The 12,711-nt window shown below is 34.5% G+C and overlaps 1 protein-coding gene across 1 annotated transcript in view; it reads left to right on the top strand.

The window, feature by feature from the left end:
- Positions 1-8,145, top strand: part of LOC110025888 (chloroplast stem-loop binding protein of 41 kDa b, chloroplastic) — a 13,552-nt gene extending 5,407 nt beyond the window's left edge. The window contains exons 2-9 of the mRNA XM_020726574.1: positions 235-321; positions 1,593-1,683; positions 1,843-1,897; positions 3,513-3,573; positions 4,376-4,597; positions 6,355-6,471; positions 6,772-6,861; positions 7,811-8,145. Coding sequence (XP_020582233.1) covers positions 235-321; positions 1,593-1,683; positions 1,843-1,897; positions 3,513-3,573; positions 4,376-4,597; positions 6,355-6,471; positions 6,772-6,861; positions 7,811-7,990 — 903 coding nt within the window. The 3' untranslated portion in view covers positions 7,991-8,145. The remainder of the gene's footprint in view (positions 1-234; positions 322-1,592; positions 1,684-1,842; positions 1,898-3,512; positions 3,574-4,375; positions 4,598-6,354; positions 6,472-6,771; positions 6,862-7,810) is intronic.
- Positions 8,146-12,711: the final 4,566 nt, after the last annotated feature.

The raw sequence follows: 12,711 nt of genomic DNA, 5'->3' as shown, positions 1-12,711 counted from the left end.
TAATTTTTACATATATGTCACCCTACTTATGCAGCTATTATTGCTGTAATATGAAATGTTTGGGTGGTATAAATGTAAAAAGAAAATTTTAGGCTTTAGATTTGTAAATATGTAAGAATTGGGTGTATGTAGGCAAATGGCCATAAAATTTATGTTAAAAGTTTTGTTTTTTTGAAATGAATGTTGTAATTGTATTTTGATGGAGTTTTCATGCATGTGTATTTGAGTTGGTAGGTGACCTTATTTACTAGAGGCAAGGCACCTATTACCCAGCAGTTGCCCGGAGAATTAGATCATGAGTATGAAGAGTTCAAGTCCAAGGTAAAGCAATAATATTCAATATTTATTGATTTTACATAGTTTCGTTTGTTGTGCGTGTTAAAGCATTTGAGATTATTGAGTTTAGTCCCATATTAGATTGGTGAAAATTTTATCAATGGAAAAATGACGAAGGTTTGTTTGGCTACAACTACAAATAGGTTTTAGTAAACAATGTAAGGAAGAATTACATACCTTCCACTCGCTTTCTATGTATATATCAAAAACCTAAACTTTAATTTTTCTTACATACATACGTGGCTGCCTATGCATGAAATGTTGTATTTCATTCTTTAAAAGTTAATATAATGGTATTTTTGATTTGATGTGAAAGATTTGGGTGGTATAGATGTAAAAAAAGCAAAGTTTAGGTGTTAGATATGTCAATACATACGAAACGGGTGGTATGTATGTAAATGCCCCATAATTTAAATGATACCAGGGGGTGGTTGGAGAAGCTTCAACAGTAACAACTGATAAAGCAATTCGAGAAAGGAAAATAAATAACCAGTACGAAGATGAGATGAAATCAAATAAAAAAATACTAGATGCAAGAGTTTTATACTTTCACAACCAATCGGAATACATAAATCACTCGAAGGATTGATGAAGGAAGAAGACTCGGGATACTATCATTAACAACGAAGGGATACAATTGTCACCACCCAACGCTATGGATACAAACTCATCCCCATTCGAGAATCACAAAGGAACCATATGCCATCACAAAACTTAAATGAACAAAAGATACAATAAACAAATATATATTTATAATCAAACAAAATACCTAAACCTAATAAAAATAAGTAGAGTGGGCGACAACCCTAGCTCTAGAGAGATGGCCGACCAGCCCTCCCCCACCTGGATCGGACCATTTTGCATCCCCTCCCTGCCCTGCATCAATCTATCGAGGTTGGTGGAGCTTCAACCTCATCTGTCGAAGCTTTTAACTTCTCATAATATAATATCAAGTCGGCCAAGTTGAAGGTGGCGGAGCTGCTGTAACCTCCCGAGATTGGAGGGCCTTTTGACTGCCGACACTTGTCTCATATTGTAGATGCTTTTCTTTATGCATTCCAGTTTTGTTGTTTGTGTTATGGAAGAAAAACAATTTGCTTTTGCCCTAATTTTTATGGAGTTTCATATCAAAAGCTTCCATAATTATATTGCATGATTAAGCAATGCTAGACCATCCTTATTTGAACTTAAGCCGAAATTCCTTATTTTTGTAAATATTTTATAATAAACCAATTATATTGTATGAAATCTTGTAGATCTTGCATTTGAAAGGAGATAGGAAAGACTCTGAGTTTGTAAAGTCCAGTCTTGCAACCGAGGGATTTGAAGTTGTTTACGACATTAATGGTGACCTCCCCTCTCACTCGAAAGCCGTTTGTACTTATATTGTGAGTTCAGAGTAGGAAGCATGATTTGTAATTTTATTATGTAGAGGAATGAAAATGAATAAGCTTTCCTGAACATATTGATCTAATATTTTTTATTTTTCAAATAATTCTCATTCAGGGCGTGAAGCCATCGAGGCGGAACCTATTTTAGATGCCTTGCCAAACTTAGAACAGTAAGTTCCCTTTTTAATAGATTAATTAAAAAAATGGATAATTACATACATAGCACTGAAAACATGGCTATTTACAAAATCTAGCGCCGAGGTGATATTTTGAACTACCGAATCAATGTATTTACACATGCCGGTCACATTCCTATTATTGAGAATTTGATAAAATTGAAAACATGAGTTGGGTTTTAAAAAATGGATGAAAGATGGTGCCACATTTGCAAATAACAATGTTTCGGGTGTTGTATGTAATTGCCCCAAACCCTAAACCCTAAAAAAAAGCTGCAAAGATTTGTAATGATTGCAAATAAATTTAAAGAGAATATTGTTGTAGATATTCTCATTTGATTTGCAATCACAATGCTGTTTCTTCATTATTTTACTTGCGATTCTTTTCCATCATTTATAATGTCCAATAATTTTGTTGATTATGTTGGATTTGATGAATCTGTTTGCCAAATTGCCTTTTTGAAGTTATGATGTCTTTTTAACTATAGGTGCTCTGAATTTTATAAAATTGCTTTTTTATTCTTTCCCAAAACTTCTAGCTTTTGAGCTGACGTTGAAATTTTATTTTGCATGAGCTGATTTTCTTACATGTAATTTTCTTACTCCATCTTCGAGAACAATGTTTAATTGGTTCTATAATTAATGTGCTTGTTGTTATGGCCATGCATTATTTATAGGAAGATTTACATACATACCGCTCAATTCCTATGTATTTACATATTTAACACATAAACTTCAATTTCTACATGCGTGCCATCTTAACTATGCATGGAAAGGTGTATTTCACTTCTTAAAAATTAAAATGGTGGTATTTCTGATGTGATATGAAAGATTTGGGCAACACAAATGACGTAAGCTTTAGGTGTTAGATATGTAAATACATAGGAATTGGTTGGTATGTATGTCAATTCCCTCCCCTTATATATGAGTACATTTTCTAATGTAAATGCCTCTTGTTATGTTTAGTACTTTTCAGATTTTCCTTGACTATTTAGTTTTTGCATCTTTCTAAATAGTGAAATATGAGATCTTAATTTCTGTAATTTTAAATCTGACAATATTGGTCTCAGCACTCTTTTTTATTTAGAAAACCATTCATCTATGGACTCATTTGGATCTTGGCAGATGAAAAATATGTTCTTAAAAGTGTTGATTTTCTTTTCAGTAATTTTATTTCAAACTAAATTATACTTTATAACATTTATATTAATTTATATGGGCATTTACACAGCACCAAATTCCTATTTATTTACATATCTAACACCTAAACTTTACTTTTTACATTTACACTGCCCAAATATCTCGTTTCATATAAAAAATACCACTATTTTAACTTACAAAAATTGTAAAATACACCTTTTTATGCGTAGGTAAAGTGGCATGTGTGTAAAAACTAGTTTTTTTGTTTGATATGTAAATACATAGAACTTTAGGGGTATGTATGTAAATCTTCCTAATTTGTCATTACAGGCAACGTAATGATGGAATCTAATACCCTACTCATCTTTTTCAAAACATGAATTCTAACATTACCCATCCAAATGAGCCCCATATAACTAACAAAAGTGACCTGTCTAGTCTGCCATATAATTAGAAGATGAATTTGCAGGTACATATACTGCTCATCAGCTGGAGTATATCTCAAATCAGATCTGTTGCCTCACTTTGAGGTATTAATTTCTTCACTTTGAAATTCAAAATTCATTAAACTTTTTTTTTTTTTGAGGGAAATTTACATACCAGTCAATTACTTTGTATTTACATATCTAACACCCAAAGTTTGATATTTACATTTATAACATGTTGTTCCATGAACCGATGCATGAGAAGTGTACTTCACTTTTAAAAAGCATTAAAAACTAGAGCGTTATGCATGTAAATATGAAAGTTTAGATTTTAGATATGTGAAGGAATAAGAATTGTGTGTATGTAAATGCCCCTTCTTTTTGGGAAATTTGCATACATACCACACAATTCCTTTGTATTTACATATCTAACACCTAAAGTTTGATATTTACATTATAACATTTGGTGTCATGAACCTATGCATGAAAAGTGCACTTCACTTTTAAAAACGCATTAAAGACTAGAACGTTAGGTATGTAAATGTGAAAGTTTAGATTTTAGACAAGTAAATACATAAGAATTGTGTGGTATGTATGTAAATGCCCCTTCTTTTAAGAAAAATTGCATAAATACCACACAATTTGTTTTTATTTACACGAAAACTTTTGTTATTTACATTTATAACACTTTGGTGTCCTGAACCTATGCATGAAAGGTGTACTTCACTTTTAAAAGGTTATTAGTTGTGATTATTTTTATGTGATATTAAAGATTAGAGTGCTATGTATGTAAATACGAAAGTTTGTGTGTTAGATATGTAATTACATAAGAATAGTGTTGTGCATATATGTAAATGTCCCCTTCTTTAGGTACTAAACATGCTTGGCATTTTTGGGTTATAATTAGTTTGATGCAGTTGATCCAAAGAGCAGGCACAAGGGGAAGCTTGAGACAGAGAATCTATTGGATTCAAAGGGAGTGAATTGGACTTCTCTGAGGCCTGTCTACATATATGGGCCATTGAACTACAATCCAGTAGAAGAGTGGTTCTTTCACCGTCTGAAAGCCGGTCGGCCCATTCCGATTCCCAACTCTGGCGTTCAAGTCACCCAACTTGGTCATGTTAAGGTTAGTCACAGATTGAATGTTTTGAGATTTGGGAAGTTTACATAGGTACTGCACACTTATGAATTTACATATCTTACACCTAAACTTTTATATTGACATTCACAACACTTTGGTATCATAAACCTCTTCGTCAGAATTCATACTCCAATATTTTACTAAAGAAAGCTTATCTTTGGTACATAAGTCCTTATATGTGCTTTCATATGAAAAAAATATGGTAAAATTATACAACAACAACAACAACAACAACAATACCTTTATCCTACTAAGTGGGGTCGTCTGCATAAATCCTTTTTCTTCATTGTGTCCTATTTAGTGTCATATTTTCTTTTAATTCTTCATTTGTTATACAATATGCCCAAGTCTTCCTAGGTCCACCTCTGTCTTTCTTAACATAAGTCGAATCTAAAACTTCTAATCTCCTAATCGAATCATCAGATGGTCGACATTTAATGTGACCAAACCACTAAGACGGCTCTATCTAATTTCGTCCATCACTGGAGCTAAACCAACCCTATCACGGATATATTCATTTTACATTTTGTTTCTATGTGTAAAGCCACTCATCCGCCTAATCATTCTCATCTCGACAACACTTAACTTAGTTTTATGCTTCTCTTTTAAAAGCCAACATTCTGTGCCATAGAGCATTGCAGGTCTCACCACCATCTCATAAAATTTTCCTTTCAGTCTAAGCGGTACTTTTCTACACACTTCACAAACATATGTATTTGTTTATGGGCATTTTTGCTTAGTCTACCCAAGGACGCGAACACCCATATCACTCTCCCCAGATAGGATGTAATTTCATCCTCATCACCAGAAGTCTCTAGATCCCCGTAATATAGGAATAAATCTACGACATTGAAGGTAGCTAAAGTGTTACAGTCACCCGAAAGATCAATCTTAGAAACACTATTATTGATCTTGTGGACAATTCTGGACAAATCGTCAGCTCGAGTCTCGAGCTTCCCAAAAAAATATGTAGGAAATTTTTTATCTCAATCTGATTCATTCCAGGTCACCTTCCTTGAATATCATAATCTTTTGTTTTTTTTTTCTTATTAGCTTGATATTTTGCATTCTACTTATCAATATTCTCCCAAACTAGCCTTTGCATCAATACTAAGCTTGGTAGCTTGATGTTTATGCATTAGCTCTAGAGCCATGAAAGCATTCTATTCCCAACATAGATTAGTGTAAAGTCAATATCATAGGAACTTAATAAACTCTAGGACAGCACCCAATACAATCCTTCTGGTCTAAAGTCATATCCATATGCTTTCTAACTTTATTTATATGCATATTATTTTAATTTTGGGCCATTTACGCACACAGCAAACAATTATTATGTATTTACATATCTCACATCTAAATTTTAATATTTACACACGCAACGCTCAAATCTTCAATATCACATCAAAAATAATACAATTATCACTTTTTGAAAGTGAAATACACATTTTCATGCATAGGTTTGAACCATGGAAGTGCTGTGTATGTAAATGTAAATATGAAATTTTAGGTGTGAAATACGTAAATTAATAAGAATTGTGTGAGCTTGCTACACATGTAAATTTCCATTTAATTTTTTTGTATAAATTGATTAATATTTATATGCCGTAAATGCTTAATCTATTTATGTAGTCAGTGTGTGCAACTTTCCATTATAACACATTTACGAAGAATTTTGCTTAATTTCCATGTGTTAAATCTGCAAAAAAATCATTTTTAATCCAACTTAATCTATTTTACAGGATTTGGCTGATGCTTTTGTTAAGGTGTTGGGAAATCCTAAAGCAAGCAAGCAAGTCTACAACATATCCGGATCTAAATATGTCACCTTTGATGGTTTGGCTAAGGCATGTGCCAAGGTAATTAATTTAGGAAGATTTGCATACATACCACACATTTCCTATCTATTTACATATCTAACACTTGAACTTCAATTTTTACATATACGCCGCCTTGCCGGTTCATTAAAGAGATGTATTTCACAGTTTAAAAGTCAAAATAGTGGTATTTTGATGTAAATATTTATGGTATAAATGTAAAAAAGTGAAGTTTAGATGTTTTACATGTGTAAATACATAGGAATTGGGTGGTATGCATGTAAATGCCCCAATTAATTTTAGTAAAAATAATAATCTTATTAATATTCCTCATTTTTGCAGGCTGCAGGGTATCCTGAACCAGAAATTGTTCACTACAACCCCAAAGAACATGATTTTGGGAAAAAGAAAGCCTTTCCATTCAGAGATCAGGTATTCTTATCCTTAAATTTTCCATAGTTTAGAGTTTATGATTTTTTTCTTTTTTTGAAAATTACCATATAATAATAAATTTGCAAATATAAGTAAAAAATCATCAAATATTTGATGCTTTAAAGAGCAATTTATTTTTAAACTTTTTTTATCTTTTGTTTTAAATTATTTTTATTGTTATGAAAGGGTGTGATTATTAAGATGTATGTAGGAAGATTTACATACATACCACTGAATTACTATCTATTTACAATTCTCGAACCAAAATTTCAATTTTTACATATATGTCACCTTATCTATGCATGAAAAGGTGTGTTCCGCTCTTTAGAAGTTAAAAGAGGGGTATTTTTTTTTGTGAACTGAAAGATATGGATGGTGTAAATGTAAAAAGTAAAGTTTAAGTGGCGGATATATAAATACATAGGAATTGGGTGGTGTTTATGTAAATGCCCCTTTTTGGAGGGATTTACATTCATACCACACAATTTTTATCTATTTACATATCTAACACCTAAACTTTATGTAAGTAACACTCAATTCTTTAACATCACATCAAAAATAGTGCTGATACTAATTTCATAAAGGAAGATTTACATGCATGCACTCAATTCTATGTATTTGCATATCTAGCAATTAAGCTTTAATTTTTACATATATATTCCACCTTACATTATTTCACCTTTTAAAAGTCAAAATAGTTATATGTTCAATGTGAGACGAAAGATTTGAGTGGTATAAATATAAAAAAATAAAGTTTGGGGGTTAGATATGTAAATACATAAGAATTTGGTGTATGAATGTAAATGCCCCTTTCTTAAAAGTGAAATGCGTCTGTTCATGTATATATGTTACATATATGCAAATATGGAACTTGAAGTGTTAAATATGCAAATAAATAAGAAATGAGGGGTATCTATGCAAATTTTAATGATTTTTATATGAACTGCAGCATTTCTTTGCTTCAATTGAGAAAGCACAAACTGAGCTGAATTGGAAGCCAGAATTTGGGTTAGTTGAGGGCCTTGCAGACTCATTCAACTCAGATTTTGGCCTTGGAAAGTACCGCAAAGAAGCTGATTTCTCCACAGATGATATAATTCTAGGCAAGTCTCTGGTACTTCAGCCCTAAATTATTTTTATAAAATATGAGTTTTAATTATTTCTGAAACCAAAATTTATAGAAAATTTGGTAAGTTTGTGAGGTAAATTATTGATTTTTCTGATTATTAATGGTTCATGATTTATGTTCATTATGTATTGTCTGTATTTTATGTAGATGTCAAGAGCTTATGTAATATTTATAAGAAACGTGATGTAGATTGGTGTTATTTAATGAAAGCAAAAGTTGTGTGTGTGTGTGTGTGTGTGCGCGCGCGCCCGTTTACAAATAAAATAAAAATCCTAGGGGTTCCTTTATCCACGTTACAACTCCACACCAAAAGGTGTGTGTGTTGTGGTGGTGGTGTGCTGGTGTGCTGGTGTGTTGTGTTGTGATTCGGCTGCTAATGTGTGGTGTGGTGGTGTGGTGTGGTGGTGTGGTGTGTAAATGTGTTATTGTGGTTGGGTGTGTGGTGGTGTGTGTGGTGGTGGTGTATGTGGATGTGTTGTTGTGGTGTGTGTGATACTGTGTGATGTAGTCGTGTGTGAAAAAATTAAGAAAGAAACAAAGACCGAGTGAAGAGCTCTAGGCGGCAACAACATCACAAGCGTCTGAGTTCCACGAAAGAAAACCTGCAGTAATAATGACAAAGGAAAGAAAGAAGGCATGTGAAAGTAGAGATTGAGTTAATGAAGCCAATAAAATCGGTAAACTCTGGTGCAAAAGCTGGCACCCAATGAAAGTACCACAAAACCAAAAGTAGGCACTGCCATAAATATAAGGTGAGCGGCAACCACCGCCCCAACCGAGAGCCAATCGAGCCTGAAGTAGGAAAGGAAATATAAGGACGACCCCAATGAAATCTAGGGCCAAACCATACCACAAAACATATAATAACAAGCTAAGATGAGACATCTCGACGAATATATGGGGCATCAATCTTGTCACCACTAGCATAGTGTTTAACAGAGGGGGGATCAGATCCCACCCAACAGTTACTAGTGGCACTACCTAAAATAGCAAGCCAATTTGCGGGTTGATTTCCCTCCCGATAATTGAAACTCCATATCACATTCATATTAGAGATTAAGCCTTTAATCCTCTTAATATAATAGAGGATATCCCACGGGGCCTCGACACCATTGGCAAAAATGTCAACCAAGATGTGATTATCACATTCAAAGATAATAAAATGACAGTTAAGAGAGTGAGCTATCATGATAGCCATCAAGATGGCACGAGCCTCCTCCTCCATAGGAGTGTCAGCGTAAGAGGGGGAGGAAAAGAAAAGAATATAGTTCCCAACAAAATTCATAGCAATGCCTCCACAGCCCGCACTTTTAAATTTCCAACTCCTATCGGTGTTAAACTTTACCCAACCCCTGGGAGGAGGCCTCCATCTCACCAAAACCGGAGAAGAGGAGATCTCCTCTCAGCCATGACCGCAAGCCCCATAGAAAGAAAATAGTTAACGCCCGAAAAGAAGCTTTGTTTAGCATTACCCGTCCACTAAAACTTATTAATATAGGCAATAATGTTAGTAAAGATCATCCTATTCACAATAGTGCCAAACTACATGCCATAATTATCATTAATATATGCCAAACTAGATGTCATAGTAAAGAAATCCTGCTTTGTTTAGCGTTACTCTCATGTATAATATCATTACGAGCCATCCAAATAAACCAACGTATAATGTAAGGGCAGACTTGCAAAAAATGTTTTTGTTTTTGATCTGGATTGCAAATTATAGTGGTAAGCAAAAGATTTCGCTCCGAATTCACAATTGTGCCAAACTACATGCCAACCTTCCTCCATATGAAAAGCGAAAAGGAGCAAGAAAAGAAAATATGCTCAATAGTTTCCTCCCCCGAGTTACACAAACAACAACGTGAAACAAGTCTCAAACCCTTCATTTTTATGATATCATCACATGGAATAACAGAGTGGAAAACCCACCAAGTCAGAAAAGACATAGAAGAAGTTAATGCCAATGCCCAACTCCATACACCCTCTCCCCAAGGGAGCTTTTGAAAATTATGTAAGGCGGAATATAAAGATTTGGTAGTGGAGCAAGACAGGAAATTTCAACGTAGGAGTATCTTGCGAATGAGGCTCAATAGGAATGGTGGAAATGAAAGTAGCTCCCTCGAAACCCAGAAGATTAAGGAGGAGGAAAATCCCAATGACCATCCATCCAAGTATCAGAAACCATACGACTTGAAAACCTTGCATCCCTCATATCAAGCATTACATGGGACCAACAGTCATGCCAAAAGGAAATGTCTCCACTCGCCACCTCCCCGTATATGAAATCCTTAGCCCAATCTCTAATATGAAGCGTTCTCTTCCACATAGTGGAATCCCCCAACCGCCAATTGATCAATGTCGGATGAGAGGAGTGGAAATATTTCCCATGCATGAAAATGACCACAAGGAATCACCTTTCTGAAAATTAAACTATTGTTTAAAAACATTAATATCAGTAATATGTTCCAGAGATTTGAAACCCAAACCACCAGCATAGAGGGGTTTGCAAATATTCTCCAAGACATCCATCTTCTACCTGAATGATTCCCCACCCATAAAAAACTTATTAAAACATCTTTCGAGGCTCAAAAGAGTGTTTTTCTTGAGTTGGAAAACTTTAAGAGTATATATAGGAAGAGAATGTAAGATACTCCTGAGTAACGTAATTCTACCCCCAAAAGAAAGGAAATTATTTTTCTAATCCAAGATTTTCTTTCGCACCTTTTCCACCACATCATCAAACTGAATTCGCCTCTTCCTTTCTTTAAGTAAAAAGACTCCCAGATATTTAAGTGGAAGGGTAGAAATAGAGAATTCAGTAAAATTAGCAATCTAACACCATTAGAACGACTGATCGTATTTCCCATGTATAAGTTGCATTTATTGGCATTAAAAAGGAGACCGGAGACAGATTGGAAGTTCCCTATTAAACTGTGAATATCCCTCACCGCTTTTTTGCTAACATTAGAGAACAATATCATATCATCGGCACACGCTAAATGTGTTACCAACGTATTGGATTTATGAGTGTATTGCAAAGTGAGGTTTCTCCTGAAAAGGTTATTTAAAAGGCGAGAAATATAATCAAATATTAAAATGAAAATAGTAGGGGATAAGGGGTCACCCTGCTTTATCCCACGCCCCGTACTAAAGAAGACCCAAGATTGACCATCGATGTTTATTGCAATGGAGCCATGAGAGAATAATTTTGTAAAAATCTTGGGAAAAGCCCCTAGCTTTAAACACCTTCAAGTTAAACTCCCAACTAAAAAAATCATAAGCCTTGCGAATATCCAATTTAGTGACCATATTTCCCCCTCTACTTTTTTTATCAATATCCAAGATGAGTTCCTGCGCAAGCATAATATTATTTGCGATCCCTCGCCCTTGAATAAAGACAGATTGATTCAAAGAAATTAATTTGTGGAAATGAGGTTGAATACGTCTGACCAAAATTTTACTAATCATCTTAGATATGACAGAAGTAAGAGAAATATGTCTAAAATGGTCCCAAGAGCTTTTTTGAGTGTTTTTGGGAATAATAACGATAGTAGCGACAGAGAAATAATTTCCAGGGGTCTCCTCCTTAAAGAAACTTTGTATAGCTTCCACCACCTTATCCTTAACAATACTCCAACATTTAATATAGAAAGCAGAGGTGAAACCATCAGACCCCGGGCCTTGTTGCAATTAATGTCCAGAATGGTAGAATAAATTTCCTCATCCTAAGGAATACCACAGAGATCGAGATCCACCCTGTGATGACGTACATAATCAAATAAGAAAGCATCAATATAGCCCGAAGTCTCATGAAACTCAAAAAGTTTAAAGAAATAAGAAACATCGCTTTCCCCAATCTCCTCATCCCCAATAATCCAGCTCCCCTCATCATTTTTAATCCTCACAATAGTGTTATTGACTCGTCTTTGTTTAATGCAAGCATGAAAGTATTTAGTGTTTCTATCACCTTGAGAGAAGTGGGTTTCCCCAATTTTTTGTTGCAACAATTCCTCCTCCCAAAGGGAGGCCTCTAGTAATTCCTTATTAGCCTCCTGTAAGTCATGGATAATATCATCAGAAGATTCATCAAGAGCATGTAGGAGACTGACCCTCTGCTCAACGCTCTTAAATCTAGCATGAACATCACCAAAGACATCCCAGTTCCAAGATCTTAGAGCAGAAGCCACCTTTTTATGCAGTTTCCAAAGAGTGAACTATGCATTGCCCACCTCCTCACATCTCCAATTAGTAGCAAAGACTCGCAAAAAGTCATCATGTCTAGCCCAGATGTTTAGATAAACCTTTTTGAAACAATCAAAGGACAAAAGAAGGGGGTTGTGATCAGACCCAAATTTGCAAAGATGTTGAACTTACGAAAAACCATAAGAGGAAATTCACAACTGATTAGCAAAACACCTATCTAGGTGTTCAAAAAGCTTTCCCCTTTTCTAAGTGAACTTAGAACCAACAAAACCCAGATCATAAATGCCAGCTAGATCCAAAGCTTCATTGAATTTATCAGTTAAAGTGATGTCAATTCTCCGACCACCCAATTTTTCAGAATCACGCATCACCATATTGAAATCCCCTCCAACCATCCAATTATGGTGGACTAAGGCAATATCAAATAGTTTGTATCAAAGATCATATTTAGCAGCATTAGTAGTCCCAGCGTAAACAAAACTTAGACATCCAGAGAAAACATCCATAGAAAAGAAAGT

Source organism: Phalaenopsis equestris, unplaced genomic scaffold (genome assembly GCF_001263595.1).
Source record: "Phalaenopsis equestris unplaced genomic scaffold, ASM126359v1 Scaffold000340, whole genome shotgun sequence".
Taxonomy (NCBI): Eukaryota; Viridiplantae; Streptophyta; class Magnoliopsida; order Asparagales; family Orchidaceae; genus Phalaenopsis; species Phalaenopsis equestris.
The sequence above is the reverse complement of the archived record's forward strand: the minus strand, read 5'-3'. Positions and strand labels throughout refer to the sequence as shown.